Raw genomic sequence first — 15,547 nt, forward strand, 5'->3', positions numbered from 1 at the left:
CAGTGGTTTCGATATACTATTCTGAACACTTGCGGATGATTATGATTATAGACTGCGAGTGGATGTAAGAGCGAAATTTGGCCTGCAAAGACGCGGCGGCGATCAGACTGTTGCTAATTAGTAAGGCTTCAGAGCCCCGTCGTTGGTGAGATGAGTCGATTGACGGGCGATTGCAGGAGTGCGAATCGCCCTACATATCAAAATCAATAGTTTGTTCCATTTATATACATTGCTTCGGTTTTGTGAGGAGAACCCAGAATATAGTGACAGTCGATCCCTGCTCGCGCATGCGATCTACAGTTGTAGAACATCGTAAGACGACCGACTCTCACAGCTGAATCATAGAGCATCACACACCACAACGCCAAAGGCTCTGGAGATCAGTGCTGCCTAGGTTGGTTCTAGTTCGAAAACGACTCTCCTTGAAAAGCTATTACTGGAACCCGACCACTACATACTCTGTAAACTGTAGCTGAAACGTTGGGTTATCACTCACTGGTCAAGTGGGAAGGCAAGCTGACGAGCAAGATACTAGCACAACACAAAACGGGAACCCATATCCGAAGCATGACGATCAGCGCTGTGATCTACGAAGGGAGTATATTTAAGGCTTTGATACACTGCGGATACCCTCCGGCAGACGGATGGATAACCTCTAGCTTTGTTACAAAGGGAATAATATATGGTCTTTCAACTCAGGGCGTGGCAATTCTCCTTTCTTTATCAAGATTTTTACATGTCCTCCGAGGCGGTGGCACCAGTAATAATTTCAACCAGTTCTCCAGTGATAACGGCCTGTCGGGTACGGTTGTAGAGAATCTGGTACTTTCCAATCATCTCACCAGCGTTCTTGGAGGCGTTCTGAATGAATTTGTTAGAGATGGACTCGAGCCGATGTGCACATCATGTTTGAATGTATCACTTACATCCATGGCATTTCGTCGAGCAGATATCTCGCAAGCGTGGCCCTCAGCCAGAGCCCAGTACAGGTTGTTGGCGAGACTGTACTCACGAAGGTTGACAAGAGCCTCATCATCAACCTCAAAGGCGGAGATGTTGGCTATTAGCAAAAGTGTTAGCTCGCCTGACGGATCTTTTCTTTCCTTCTTTTTGCCGGTATTGCATTCTGGACGTACGGGACTGGGAAATAGCTTCCTCGGAAAATGCCTCAACGAAGGTGGGTTCGTAGCTCTGGGCGTTGATGAACTTGTTGTACAAAATCTTGACATCGGTATACTCGGTGGGAAGCATGATGATTTGGTCGGCAATGGCCTGGGCATCGGCAAAAGTGGGAATGTCCTTGCCAACACCAGCGAAGCTGAGCTGGATGCCCTCGGCGTTGGTTCGCTGGAGCTGAGCCTTGCACTTCTCGCCAATGATGACTAGGTCAAAAGGCTCGGTGACCTCATTGGTGTAGGCACGAATGCGTCGACTGAGGCCAGAGTGAACACCACCGCAAAGACCCTTGTCGGAAGAGCAGACGATGATGAGGGACTTCTTCTGCTCAGCCTCGGGAGCAGCCGTCTCGGCGGCTTCGAAGACTTCGTTGGCAGTCTCACCATACTTGCGAGACTCGGTCATGGCACGCTGGGCACGGGTGAGCTTGGTCGACGCAACAATCTTCATTGTGCTGGTAATCTTCTGGATGTTGCGAATAGACTTGAGGCGGCCTTCGATTTCACGAAGGGTCGCGTAGGTGGCAGCTCCATTGGGGCTAGCAGCCGTAGCTCTAAAGACAAGAGTCTCGTCAGCAAAACGAGTTCTCCTCACAAGTATCCCTCCAATCGTTTGTCCTTCAATGCAAAGCGGTGCATGGCCTTGACTATGGCCGTCGTGGTGCTTTTTCGCTGCGAATCGTCCGGCTACTCGGTACAAATCTCGGGGCTATGCAATCTCCTAAACTTACCGCGCAGGAGCAGTGACCGCAGCACGAAGAGCCGGACGAGCCGCCCTCGACAACATCGTGGCAACTGTGAGAAGACGAAAGGAGCCTCTGGCCAGCGGTGACCCAATTGATCGCGATGTACGGATCAATTGATATCGGGAAGTGGTTCGTAGTTGATCGGGTGAGGTGAATGCGGTCGCTGGTTTTGCTCCAACGCTATTTTCCCGGCAAATTGGCGGCTAAGAGAAATCACGTGATCCTGCCTTAGCTGCTCGGCCTGCCTTCCGGGCATATGCTAAGAAAACACGATGCCGTCGTCGATTTCTCTTTCAGTCTTGCCATTATTTAGGCTTCCTGCCCAAGGCGGTTGATTTCTCTCCCTCTTCTCCTTCTCCAGGCGTTGAGGGGTAACTACATTTACACTGCCTCAATTTTCACTCCATTCCCTGCTTCACTTCTGCACTCGCTCGAATTCCTGTAATACCTTTGATGCTGAGATCCATCCGTCAGCGCGAGCTTTCTGTCCAACTCAAACCGCGACCCAGCAACCACAAAGATGAGTTCTGACAGCTCCGACGACGACAGACCTCTTGCTAGGCCTAATGGACACCGTAAGTGTTTTTTCTTATAACTTGAAAAGTCCTTGGTCCATTTTTTTTTTTCAAAGCCATCCTTGCACAAGCGATGCGTCGCGAACCACAGCCTTGTCAGCCTGTGTCAGCTCGCTTTGCTGGTGCCTGTTGGGCCCAGGGCAATCTGCCTGTAGGAGGCTCGAAGCTAACACTTTTCTCTAACAGTTTCATCCGCTAAAGTGTCGCGCGCCGAGGACGAGGCGTTGGATCGTTCACAACCACGAAACTCGAGCGGTATGGCAGGCATTGTGGTTCGCAATGGTCCAGTTGATGACGCCATGGATCTAGACGCCCCGAATGGTGTCAACAAGCGCAAATCACGAACATCTATCTCTAAAGTCAGTTATAGAGATGAATCTGATAGCGACGGTGAGCCTTTGGTAGGTTCAGAGCCTTTTTCTTCTTCCAGTACAGCCTTGAAAGTTGGGTGAAAATTTTAACCCTCCTGTTACAGGCCAAACGTCCAAGATCCTCTGCCAGACCAGTCGATTCCGACTCCGACAATGAGCCAATCAGCAAAGTCAAAGCAAAGAAGAAATCAACATCTATGCTGGCTGATTCGTCTGATGATGAGAAGCCACTAGGCATCCAGTTGGCGAAGAAGAAGGCCGCCATTGAGAAGAAGGCAGCCCATGAAGCACAGACCATTCGTTCAAAGGAGGCTAATTCAGCCAAGTCGGCTCCCAAGAAGAATATCAAAGAAGAATCCGACGACGAGCCCTTGGCTAAGTCGTCTGCTAACAAACGCCAGTCAAATGGCGCTCCAGCCAAACGCAAATCCAATGGTGTCAAAAAAGAGGAGTCCGACTCTGACGCCCCTATTTCGAAGAAGACCAAAGCTAAGGGCAAGACTACGGCGCCCTCTAAGGGGAAAAGCGCTGCTGCGACCAAGGACTCCAAGAAGGCCAAGGCCAAGGAGACCAGTGAGGAGGAGGAAGAATATGAATGGTGGAACGCGCCAAAGCCCGAGGATGACAGCATCAAGTGGCAGACTCTCGAGCACAATGGGGTTCTCTTTGCTCCTGAATACGAACCACTTCCAAAGAACGTCAAGCTCCTTTATGATGGCAAGCCGGTTACCCTAAGCAAAGAGGCTGAGGAGGTTGCAACTTTCTGGGTTGCCATGATGACACCGGCCTCCTCGCATCATTTGGATAATCCAGTCTTCCGTAATAATTTTTTCACCGATTTCTCAGAGATTGTGAAGAAAAATGGGGGGGCTACAGATCGAGAGGGAAACAAAGTTCAGATTAAGAGTCTGGACAAGTGCGACTTCTCCAAAATTTATGATTACTGGCTCGCCAAGACAGAAGCGAATAAAACAAAGAACTTGTCAAAGGAAGAGAAAGAAGCCGCCAAAGCAAAGAAAGATGCTCTTGAAGCGCCATATATGTACTGCCTCTGGGATGGACGAAAGCAGAAAGTTGGCAACTTCAGAGTTGAACCGCCGAGTCTTTTCCGGGGCCGTGGCGAGCACCCCAAGACTGGTCGTGTTAAAACTCGAGTTTTCCCGGAACAAATCACCATCAATATTGGTAAAGATGCCAAGATCCCGGAACCTCCTGCCGGACATAAATGGAAAGCCGTTCAGCACGATCAGAAGGCCACCTGGCTTGCCATGTGGCAAGAAAATATCAACGGCGCTTACAAGTACGTCATGCTTGGCGCTGCCAGTGATGTCAAGGGCCAAAGCGATTACAAGAAGTTCGAGAAAGCTCGTGAGCTAAAGAAGTACATTGACAAGATCCGCAAGGACTATACCCGGGAACTGAAGAGTGAAATTATGGCTGATCGCCAGCGAGCCACGGCAATGTATTTGATTGACCAACTTGCTCTCAGAGCCGGAAACGAAAAAGACACTGAAAACGAGGCTGATACGGTGGGTTGTTGCTCGCTGAAGTATGAGCACATTACACTTGAGCCACCTAACAAGGTTACTTTTGACTTCCTGGGTAAGGACAGTATCAGATACAATGAAACTGCCTTCGTTGAACCTCAAGTCTTCAAGAATTTGAAACTCTTCAAGAAGGCACCAAAATCTGATGGAGATGATCTATTCGACCGTCTGACTGTGAGTCTGAATCCTAACGTTGCTATTACTCACTTCTATTCTCTGTTCTCGTGGCTGACTCGAGATACCTAGACCTCGCAACTCAACAAGCATCTCAATAGTTACATGACGGGTTTGACGGCAAAAGTATTCCGTACTTACAATGCATCATACACCATGTCAACATTGTTGAAGGAGCTGTCGCAAGATCCTCGATCGAAAGGCACCATAGCTGAAAAGGTGAAGCTCTACAATGACTGCAATCGCAAGGTTGCCATTCTATGTAACCACAAGCGAACCGTCGGCGCAAGCCATGAGCAGCAGATGCAGAAAATGGGCGATCGAGTAAGCAAACAGAAGCATCCCATTCTCCTTACGATAAATTCTAATTATACATTTCCAGATCAAAGGTTTACGTTACCAGAAATGGCGAACTAAGAAGATGATACTCGACCTCGAGCCCTCCTACAAGAAAAAGAAAGGCGCTAGTTGGTTTGAGCTCGACGAAGACCTTGACCAAGAGTGGATTCAGGAGCATCAACAGTTTCTCATCGAGGAACAACGCACCAAGATCACCAAGAAATTTGAGAAAGACAATGAAAAACGCAAAGCTAACAAGGAGAAGCCCATGCCTGAAAAGGAACTGAAGGAGCGCCTCCAGGCAGTCAAGGATCTTGAAGCCAAGTTTAAAAAAGAGAACAAAACTGGCAAGGTTGAAGCAGAGGGCAGAGGCGCGTCCGTTGACAAGTACCTTAAGGCTATCGAGAAACTTGATGAGCGAGTCAAGATTCTCGAAACCCAGGCCGAAGATCGTGATGGAAACAAGGAGGTTGCCCTGGGCACTTCGAAAATTGTAAGTCTTGGCGACTGAAGAAGGTTATCCGCCGTCACGCTAACTCCCGATAGAATTACATTGATCCTCGTCTGACTGTCGTCTTTGCCAAGAAGTTTGACGTGCCCATCGAAAAGTTCTTCTCCAAAACTCTCAGAGACAAGTTCCGATGGGCTATCAAGTCAGTTGAGGACACAGAAGATTGGGAGTTCTAAACGTACCCATTGCATCAATATAGTTATATAAAGCGTGTTTCACTATTTTAAAATAAAGGAAAAAAAATAAGCTTTCTTTCTCGACAGATAGCTTTGATTATACACATACGGGGTTTCGGTCACACATCATTTCGTCAAAAAAAAAGAGATGTGCGAAATGACGACTTGTACGATGGAGCATTGGTACGGCGAACCGGATCAAGTGGCGCAATGGTGAGTGGAAGGGCTTCCTTGATACAGTGATTCCACTGGGGCTTTGACACTCTTTGGAAACGCAGTATATATATATATATTTGGGCTCATCTGGAATATATGTATACGCGGGTTTCTTCAAAAGCAGTGTGAATGGGACGCAATTTCCGGGCCCGGTGGCAAGTGTGAAGATTCCGAGGGTGTTCCTCATGGATTCTTTTTTCGATTTTAGATGAGGCAGTCCGTTCTACAGAGTATAAAGCGGAATCAATTACTAGCTTTGCTTTGCACAATGATATTGGCAGAATAGAGATGAATGAGAAAACCCAACATGTAAGCTATGCAACACATGACGTCAGCATCAGGTTTTTGACCTTGCGAAACACTCCGATGCAAGGACTTGTCAAACGCTTCAGGTAAGTCCATTGTCAAAGCGACGTGCTGCATCTATTAATGTATTGTTCTTATGGTTTGATGCGTATTCGTGCCATTCTTCGGACTACCACCATGCAGTGTTCTATCTAGGAACCCATTACATGCCATCCTACCATCATACCGCAACACAATATGTGTTTCAACGACAAGTCTAAACAAGTTTCAGGACCGCATATGCACACTGTCGATCTCTGCATCTCCCAAAATGTCAAAATATGCAGGTAAATCAGAACATCATACCGGTTCCGTTTCATGCCAAAACACCGTTAATATACGTGCGACTGCTCCGAATGCCACTCAAAATAAAACAAAACAAATGTCAAACGCCGGGCTAGTATCATGAGTGTATCCACCGTCATGCCAATCATAAAGAACAAAGAATATAAAATACAATAAACAAACCAAGGTGAGGCGCAGCAATCGTACATGCTTCAGAGGCAAAAAATAAATAAAAAGCTGACGCAACTAACTACCAAAGACGGTGGAAAAACACCACGACGCCCAGCGTCAGAGGTCCTAAAATAGCAACAGACAAGGACGCTGACTTTTGCAAGGCCGCGGCGTTGCTGCGCATGATCTTGCCGTTGGAATTCATGTACCAGCCGCTGGGGATGGTTCCGCCGCTAGGACTGGCGCTGGCCACCCACGGCCAACCTGTCTGCGTGGCCGTCGCGGGACTCCCGTCCTTGGCTATGCCCCCGACGGGGATGGACACGATGCCCGTCGTGGTCGGGGTGGTCCCGACGGCGCTGGCTGTAACGGTGAGGGAGTTGCCCTTGTTGAAGTTGCCGTTGACAGAGCCGCCGACGGCCTCGATGGACTGCCAGGATCCGGAGGAGTCCTTGTACCTGTACTGCTTGCCCGTGGAGTAGTCTGAGATGACGACTCTCTGCACGAGCATGCTGAAGGGGCCCTTGGAGTAGTCGGTCGGTCCGCGGGCCCATTCCACGGTCCCTGGGGCATTGGTACTGGGATCGCCGCCGGCCCAGGCGCCAAACTTGACCTGCATCGGTGTCTGCGGGTACTGGTTGGCTTCGGCTTCGGAGGCCTTGAGCTCGCGGACGACCTTGCCGCCGGCCATCCACACGATGCGGTCCTGTGTCCAGTCGACAGTGTAGGTGATGAAGCCGGCCTGGGTGCCGCTGACGGCGTGGAACTGGCCGCGGTTATAGGTGGTGGTCTGGCCCTTTCCAAAGTAGTTTGACTGGATCTCGTCCGGGTTGGTGCCGAGCCACTCAATGTCGATCTCGTCGAGGTCGTCGGACTCGAGGACCAGCGAGGAGACGATTCCTGCACCGGGCGCGGCCTTCATTGTGATTTCGACGCGGCCAAACATGATGTAGAAGAGGGACGCGAGCTGCGGTGCGTCGCCGCTTCGGGAGACGGTGAAGGAAACGCCGTCGCGGCTGTAGCTTGGGGTGCCGGATGCCGCGAACGAGTTGACGGCGCCTTTGCTGAAGTCGACGTTGACTGCCATCCCAAGCGCCGTGTTGGGAGGACATTGTCCTGGCGAGCTTGTCAGCTTGTTGTTCAATGGATAGCAGCATCTCGAACTGTTTTGCCGACCTACCGCCCTGTACTGGATTGCACTTGCTCCAAGTTTGAGCTCGCCCTGGCTGGAAGCAGGTGGCTGCTGCAGCTACCGCCGTCGCAGCCTTGAATATGCCCCTCATGGCGGTTGTGACATGCGCACCCCGTGTCAGTCGATGTGTGTAGTGTGTAGTGGTGGTCTCAACGCCGCTCGACGAAATGTGCTCTGGTCTGTTCCGAGTTGAAAATATGCACGCGGCATGCAAAGGAAGGAATCGACGAGGTGTAATTATATCAAGTCCAGCACGTTGGGCACCGCCATGCACCAGCCATCAACAATCTGTCGTCATCTTCATCTCAGCAGAGCAGGTAGCAAGCATCCCCAGTTTTCAATCCTTGGTCAATTCTCGTACAGCTGTGCCAAGCCGGTCGAGACACACATGATTGGCTACGGATGAATCAGCCGTTGCATTCAACGGAAGGAGAAGAGGAAGAAAAGCTGTAAACGGAACAACTCACTGCTAATACTGGAGGCTGGGCTGCATTGAGTGCGCGCTCCGTTAATCTTGAAATTGTTTTGCCTTGGCCGTCGGTGGGTTTGTCGACATTGGAGGAGGTTGGGCAAAGTGGCTGGGGGTGGGGGGCATCAGGCACGATACCAGCTCGGGTGCATCCGCGGCACATGGCCCGTTTCGGAAGGCAGGCTACCCTATATCACATGGCGTTATCCTGGCCTCTCTCTTCTTCTTTCTCTACTCAGGTCGGCAACTATGTTAGTGACTAGGCACAACTTGGCACCAGAGCCTGTATTACCAGTGGTGGCGTCTCATGATTTTGGAGCGAGTGGGTATGTAGTCGCTTAGTGCAAAACTAGTTTCAACGCCATGATTTCATGCTGCGCTCATACAGTTAATGCCTACAATACGTGCCGGGTCTTCGAAATGTCAAAGCGTCGTTGAAACCTGCAAAAACTGTAGTCTGGGAAAAAAAATGCAACGCCACACAAACTCAACAAGGTGGGCTTGTCTATAACTTACATAGCCATGACTTGTCCGCAGGCCAGGAAGAATGCCCGATCTGCAATACTGCAGAGTCTAAAAAACATCAGACATGACATCACTTGTGCCTCCACAACAAACTCCCAGCAAGGGACCGGGTACGCCTCAACTGTGTTGTAAACCTACTTGGGTGCTCAAGCGCACGCCGTCCATCAGCTGTGCGCACATCTCGCATCTTGCCAATCATATGACATTCCCTGGACAGAGTTGCGCGGCAGCCCAAGAATAGCGAGGAACGCATTTTCGTGGCCATGACGCGTTGTCACTCGCACCCACATGAAAATAGGCTTGGATGCTGCGTGCCTCATGCGGACCGTACACGTTTGACACGAAACAGCTCACCATATCGAGACATATCAATAGCCTTGATCCGAGTTCTGTCGTCCAGGTCCAAGCATTCTGCGAGACTTCGCGAGCCCACTCTCCCCGCACCCTGAGACGGCGACGCCGCAAGATATCCAGATGTGGTTGGACGAAGCCAAGAGCCGCATGCCGCCGCGTACTTCAGATCGCGGCTAGCCCACATCCGACACGCCAATAGAGACAGGTAAGAAGACTGCTCTGTGTCCCAAGCCGCGCACGCTCCGCCGTCTGATGACACTAGTATTCTTTGTTAGTTCTGCAAGTAAAAGACGCATTTTGGCACAGACGAATGCCGTAGGTGAGCCTAGCACAGTCCCCGCCAACGCCAAAGAGACACTGAGAGAGAAAAAAAGGAAGAAGAAAAAAGACAAGGGAAAAGAAAAACGCACCCTCAGCCTCAGATATCACCTCCCGCCGCCTTAGCATGTATCATGTGGCACCATAACTCGTAACTCTGAGGAGCGAATGCGCCACCGTCTCACTCGCGTCACGCCCCTCGTTCTTCATGGAGGGGTCGACCAAACGACAAATGCCAGCAAGAATATAGAGGTATCCGGCAATGCCATTGTTTGTTGAGCATGTACTTCGTATAGTTGTGGCCGCTTCCGTGGCTGATCATGGCTGACGGCCAAACTGTCCGTCCTGCTTGGTCTTGCAAAAAGTGGCAGTAAACTTGGATCTTTGACACCGAAGGATCTGTAAGATTCGAAACAAGGATGGCGTATATGTGACTCGGCGAGAAGAACACGTCAAGATAGACGAGCCAACGCCTTTCGTAAAATAGCAATACGTAACAAACTCGCTTCCGCCCCCTGCCAGGAAACCAGAAAAGAAAGAAAAAAAAAAGAGAGAAAGAAAAGATCGCGAGGCAAAGGTACGGAACGAACGGACGCTAGTTTTTACCCGGTCTCGGAACTTGCTGAGCACCTCTCTCTTTATCTCCCTTTTCTTTTATTTTTCCTCTCTATTAACTGGACCAGGCCGACGTACGAGTACCAATATACCAACAATCTGTTCTCCAACTGTGTACCCTGTACCTGAGCCTGCCACGCTGATGTTTCTTATGCGGTTTAGACAACGCAACGCGGCAAGTAAAGCATTTCGGATTCTGAAAGGCACTTCTAGACTAGATAGAGTCTCAGCTAACCGGACCAAGCGCCGGAATAAATAAGAGGGAACAAAGGATAAAAAAAAGTAACCCAAAAAAAAAAGAAAGTACTGCATAGACAGCCACCGTCAGCCGCCAAGAGAAAAGATGAGATGAGATCTGAGTGATCAGACTTTGCCATCCGTTGTACGAAGTACCAGCATATGCCTACCGTGTCCCACTTTACTCGGAGAATTCAGACAGAGATCAATACCGACAGAATGGCAAGTCGAGAGCGTTGTATGATTGTGCGAGATACCTGGTGAACCCTGACGCCACTGTTACGGCCTTGTTTCGAAACACATGATCCAGCTAAAAACAATTGATATGTTGCGCAAAGGCATCCATTGTTTGCTTTTTGCTGCCTTTGAATCCATATAGTGGCCGCTACTCATACAGTACGGGGATGCCGTGACCTATTCGCTGACTCATGATCGTGTAAAGGAACACGGGCCAAGGAACCATGTGTTTGCCATGGGCTCTATATTGAACGCGGATGAACTGTCAAGATCATTTCTAATCAGTAGGCTGTAGGAAAATTCGAAGGAGCGCGATACAAAACAACGAGACAAAAGGCATATTATTGCCACACGTAGGACTATACACGACAGGTTCCGTGGTTGTACGAACTGCGTTTGTCTATTTCCGATATATCAGTGCGCGCGTTCACCTATACGACGGTGTATACTCCGCTCTGGAGCTTCGATGACTGAGAATTCAAATGATAGTAGTATCCAGAATTTGCCCTGGGGTTTAAACATACGTTGCATCGGGCCGTTTGTGCTAGTCGGGCAATTCATCTTGTTCCCGCAGAGTTACACAACACAGCGTCTGTTCTGGTCTGGGATGAGCACATGCCGGGCACCCAGGGGTACCGATACCTGTCTCTGCCGAAGGCACCTAACATGAGAAACTACTCCGTAACTGGTTGTAATATAATTAGCTTTACCCTTGGGCCTAGTCGGCTTAAATGATTCGAAGAAGATTGTGGTGGATCCATTGGTCTTCTCGAAGGGTTGCTAACCAGGTTTCGGAGTAGTTAAGAGAGTACCAATTAGGACATGGGTTGGTTGCTTAGTGCCTACCGCCGTAGAAGGAACCTTGGCGTCATTTCGGGCAGAGATACAAGTTCCGCGCGAAGGAACAGGTGGTGCAAAGAACTAGGGTTGCTGCTGTCTCCGAGTGCAGTGGGCTGAAGAAGACCGAAGAAGGATACATTGCTTTTCCATATTGCGCGACAGCGCGTTACCTCGAGTCGTTCTGAATTGGCGTATGCTCTGTGACTATGCCGTACGCCCGTACCCGTAGTCTGGACCAGATATGTGAGAGAACATGTCTTACACGTTAACCAACAATATACCATGACCAACTTGGACCACCAGTTCTCTCGGGTAATACCCACTCGTTCATCTCGCAAGAGATGATAAGACGGCCGAGACTGTCGGCTCAACAGAGTCCGTCCTAATTTGCCATGTTATTGCCACTTCTTGTGTGACTCCATATTTGGGATCTTCCAGAACCATACCAACGTATTTTTCTTGCAATAAACCTGGGGATGAACTGAACTTGAACGACTAGGGCCAGTCCAATGCTAGCGTACCGTTCCTGCACCTGGTTGATGAGGATTTGTTTTGGATGATGAGATTGGCCTGGCGAGACGGCTGCCACCCGGGCCGTTAGTCTGACCCACGCCTAGTCAACCACACAGCAAGTGGCGTCTTCAAAGGGTCGTTCTCCAGTGTCTGACTTATGACAGCTATGCCGCTTTCTTGTTGCGAAATTGCGGGCACCTGATGATCAAGTTGTATTATGGGGAGATTATGGCCGTGTCAAACAAGACAAACACCATAGTAGTAGGTTTTCGATGCCCAAACCTCGCATGATTTGCCCTCCCCCCTGGTGGTGGTGACTGCCCTTGGATTTCGTGATTGCGTTTATTCGGACTAGGATCGTAAACATATTCCAGGGTCCTCCAAAGAACTTGACAACAATTGATGAGCTCCTTCGTAATCCAGAGCCCCGGTGGTCCAGAAACTTGTTAAACAGTACTATTTCTCGGTTCTGTTTTGTCTAAACCCCAGACACGGATGAATGTTGAAGACACACCGGATGATGATCAGGCAAGTCGTGTGGGCCTGGAAAGAAACATACGACGGCCCAACCACACTGTCGGTGGCAAAGTGCTAATAACTAAGAACTAGGCCAGGACGGTGGACTATTGTCGTCAAGGGGCCTGGACAGCGCAAAGTTCAATGTTGGCTCGCCTTTTTGACAGGGTTTGTTCCGGTTCCGCGAGTGGAACAGCCTTGGCTCATCGATAGTACTCTGGTGGCCCGAGCTTAAGGTTTGCGCAATGGTTGATGTGGTCTCTTCATGTCTCAGACCATTGACAGTTCTACATTGCGTTTTTGTAGATACAGAACCCTCAGGGTTAGCTACTAGGCCCCGCCCAGGTCGGACCCTTCTTTGTCTGGTTTGTGTTTGTTGGCGGCGGGGGTAATCTTATTTGAGAGATCAACATCAACGACGCCGACATTTTCGAGCCACTTTCCATGACCAAGTTGAAGATTGGTGGTTGGCGTTGGCTTTGCAGTGGTGTTGAAATTGAGGAGCAATATGCAGCTTCTGGAAGCGGGGACCCAAACATTTCGTCCACAGAAGGGATCAAATATCCGCCAAGGCCAATCATCAGCAATGCTTTGCCCGTACCTGCATCAGTATGCGTGTCGTCGGTACCTGCAGGAAGGCGTTGCGCAATGCAGATGGCTCCCTGTCACATTGGCCGGTAAAAACGTTGATTGCTTGTGATAATGCAGTAAGCGGCATGATGATTCCGTTTTTGACTGCCTCCAAGCATCGCAACAGGGTGGTCTGACGAAGACATAGCTGCTTGATGCCTTGCCATTACACAAAGCCTCAAAACCGCGCATACATATACCCCGTACCTCATACTTGGCACCATGGCCCACCTTCAAACTAGCTTTCTGCCTTCCAGGATTCTCGGTGCGTGGAAACGTCCGCTGGTAAACCGCCTACCTAACAGATCTGACAACCTCGGGAAGACTTGCCTGTGTCGCGCTGAGTACACCGAAGAGAGATGGAAGAAAAAACAGCCAGCATGGTACAACGATGGATCCTAGGCCGGGCGACCGGGTGCGGGCCACAAGGGTTCTGGTGCTTCACCGCAACCAACGGAAAAGACTGCTCGTATCTGATCATACGCTGCCAACGGTCAACTTCGATACCGACAGTTTGCACGTGTGCTGAAAACATAGGTACCTCTGAGTAGGTACTTGGACGGTTCAGTATTACTCCGTACACCCCGAACATTGGGCTTGAATCACAGTGGCTGGATGTTGGTTATCTCACTTACCTGCAAATGCAAGGATATGCTTGGCGCTTTTTTTTTTTTCCCTTTGCAAACATGGCCGCCATTGCAGCCGCGAGAAGTATCAATTAGGTCCTTTGGAGTGTTCGCGTATGGTTTGCTCGATGGATGGAAGCTGCCGAGCTGCCCGCCAAGGTTTGGCTGTACCCTCTCACGAACGGACGGGATGCATGTTCGGAACGAATGGATACCTACCTACCATAGCGCGCCAAGGGGTTTTCTGGTGACTGTCCTCTGGCTATCATTTATCATAAGACAGCTAAACAGAATTTTTTGCTTAATACATGAGACTTCTATTAATTGGTGACAATTTAGGACCTGTCTTGTAATAGTTATGCTGTCACCAGAAACAGGGGCCGCGCGCGTAGGTAGGTAGGTAGATAGGCCAACAACCTTGGCAGGTGGTATCACCAATCAACTCATCGACTTTTGAACTGGACTGGTTTCCATGCCTGGCTGGGCCTTTGTCAGGCAGCGTTAGTTGTGCAAGCCATGCTTGTGCCACGACAAATAAGCAAGCCGTGGCGGAACCCTCTATTACGCCCACATGCACGTTTTCCCCATTCACAAAGGCCACTGCATGAGGGTTGGCCAGCCCTCTGGTACCTTGCAGAAAGTGACTGATGCTTGTGGACTTTCTCTCCGGTGGCTCAGGCACCCGGGTTTTGGCTCTATTACCACCATCGAGGTTTTATGCAGCGCTAGGGTTTCAGGTTGATCAGCCCCGACTTTGGCCAATAGGACTACATCCGCAGCCTTTACCTTGGAGCACAATCCAGTTTCGGCGTGGATAACTTTTCACAAAGCGACGGACGCAGCCAACATTTCGTCTGGTCTTGTTGCCTTCCAAAGTTGCTAAGGGCCAGCCAGTCGACTCCATTCCCCTTGTGGCCTCTGCATCGAATTGATGCGATTTGTCTGCAGCTCCAACGGTACTGAAGATCGCCGGTTGATGACACTAGTTACTTGCTAGAGGACCCTTCAACGACGCATCCATAGTGGTTCTCTTTTTTTTTTTTTTTCCTTTTTTTTCCCCTTTGAAACAATCTGGGGCCAGATTGAACCCCTCAGTGCTTCTGCCGATTACAATAGGGTCTCGTCCCAAAGTCGCCAACTCCATCGTCGGCTTTGTTTCACATTGCTAGTCTTTCGCCCACTCACCCCACCGCTTGACAGACCGGGTGCACATCAGCGGGCCGTGGCTTCAAACTGGTCTGAATGTATTTCGTACTCCGTAGTCCGTATGCCGTTTCGGCTGACGGCAGCCAGGGTTTTCACTTCTTTGATCGCCATTGTCTGCGGGGAAATACTTCCATTCCTCCAGGACCACCGGACCAGTGGCTTTGATGATGGCACGCGATGTGACATCAAACATTGGGCATACTATCTGAGCGCAGTCGGCAGGAGATTTATTGGCTCCTTCTGAAAGTCCCTGGCTGTATCAATAGCGATATATGTAAGTCGGATGTACGGTGTAGGGACGGACCAAATTATAGGCACATTGTGTTATAGACTGCAACAATGTCCAGTATGTTGACTCGGGGCATTGGCCACGAATATCCGTGTGTACGGATCCTTTAAGATCTTGCATACGTCGGCAAGGGTGTCTTGGGCCGTAAGAAGAAGTAATTTCTGGGAAGGGCTGAATATGCTGTTGGTGGTGTAATAGAGAAGCCTGGCCGGTTGCTGCATCGAGGCAAACATGCAGCCATAACATGCAAGGACGAAACAAAAGGAACTTCTTTTTCCAACAAACCACGCAGCTGAACGAACATGGGTCCTAAAGTCCGGACAACTATGCTTTTTTTTTTCGCCATTTC

General features: G+C 49.9%; 3 protein-coding genes across 6 annotated transcripts; 1 reads left to right on the forward strand and 2 right to left on the reverse strand.

Annotated features, from left to right (window-relative positions):
* Window positions 1-580: 580 nt before the first annotated feature.
* ATP3 (atp3 gamma subunit of the F1 sector of mitochondrial F1F0 ATP synthase) lies at window positions 581-2,072 on the reverse strand. The gene is made up of 4 exons (XM_007809160.2): window positions 1,907-2,072; window positions 1,137-1,729; window positions 927-1,060; window positions 581-861 (listed from the first exon to the last, which is right to left on the reverse strand). Exons 1-4 carry the CDS (start codon window positions 1,960-1,962, stop codon window positions 733-735), a joined length of 912 nt encoding a protein of 303 aa, XP_007807351.1. The 5' UTR covers window positions 1,963-2,072; the 3' UTR covers window positions 581-732.
* A 121-nt stretch (window positions 2,073-2,193) lies between these two features.
* Window positions 2,194-6,211, forward strand: TOP1 (DNA topoisomerase 1). 3 transcript variants are annotated; one of them, XM_007809159.2, is made up of 6 exons: window positions 2,194-2,496; window positions 2,683-2,897; window positions 2,972-4,588; window positions 4,661-4,912; window positions 4,971-5,420; window positions 5,474-6,211. In XM_007809159.2, the coding sequence occupies exons 1-6, from the start codon at window positions 2,442-2,444 to the stop codon at window positions 5,612-5,614; spliced, it is 2,730 nt and encodes a 909-aa protein (XP_007807350.1). In that variant the 5' UTR covers window positions 2,194-2,441; the 3' UTR covers window positions 5,615-6,211. The 3 variants fall into 3 exon arrangements, with proteins under 3 accessions (XP_007807350.1, XP_065976964.1, XP_065976963.1); XM_066118360.1 differs by having other exon boundaries at window positions 2,224-2,496; window positions 4,971-6,135; XM_066118359.1 differs by lacking the exon at window positions 2,194-2,496 and having other exon boundaries at window positions 2,586-2,897.
* On the reverse strand, window positions 5,421-8,384 carry CRH1_2 (transglycosylase). Of its 2 annotated transcripts, none has more exons than XM_007809158.2 (2): window positions 7,812-8,384; window positions 5,421-7,747 (listed from the first exon to the last, which is right to left on the reverse strand). In XM_007809158.2, exons 1-2 carry the CDS (start codon window positions 7,912-7,914, stop codon window positions 6,711-6,713), a joined length of 1,140 nt encoding a protein of 379 aa, XP_007807349.2. In that variant the 5' UTR covers window positions 7,915-8,384; the 3' UTR covers window positions 5,421-6,710. The 2 variants fall into 2 exon arrangements, with proteins under 2 accessions (XP_007807349.2, XP_065976965.1); XM_066118361.1 differs by having other exon boundaries at window positions 6,136-8,219; window positions 8,291-8,384.
* Between the last annotated feature and the right edge of the window lie 7,163 nt (window positions 8,385-15,547).

This window comes from Metarhizium acridum (assembly GCF_019434415.1).
Source record: "Metarhizium acridum strain ARSEF 324 chromosome Unknown scaffold_29, whole genome shotgun sequence".
Classification (NCBI taxonomy): domain Eukaryota; kingdom Fungi; phylum Ascomycota; class Sordariomycetes; order Hypocreales; family Clavicipitaceae; genus Metarhizium; species Metarhizium acridum.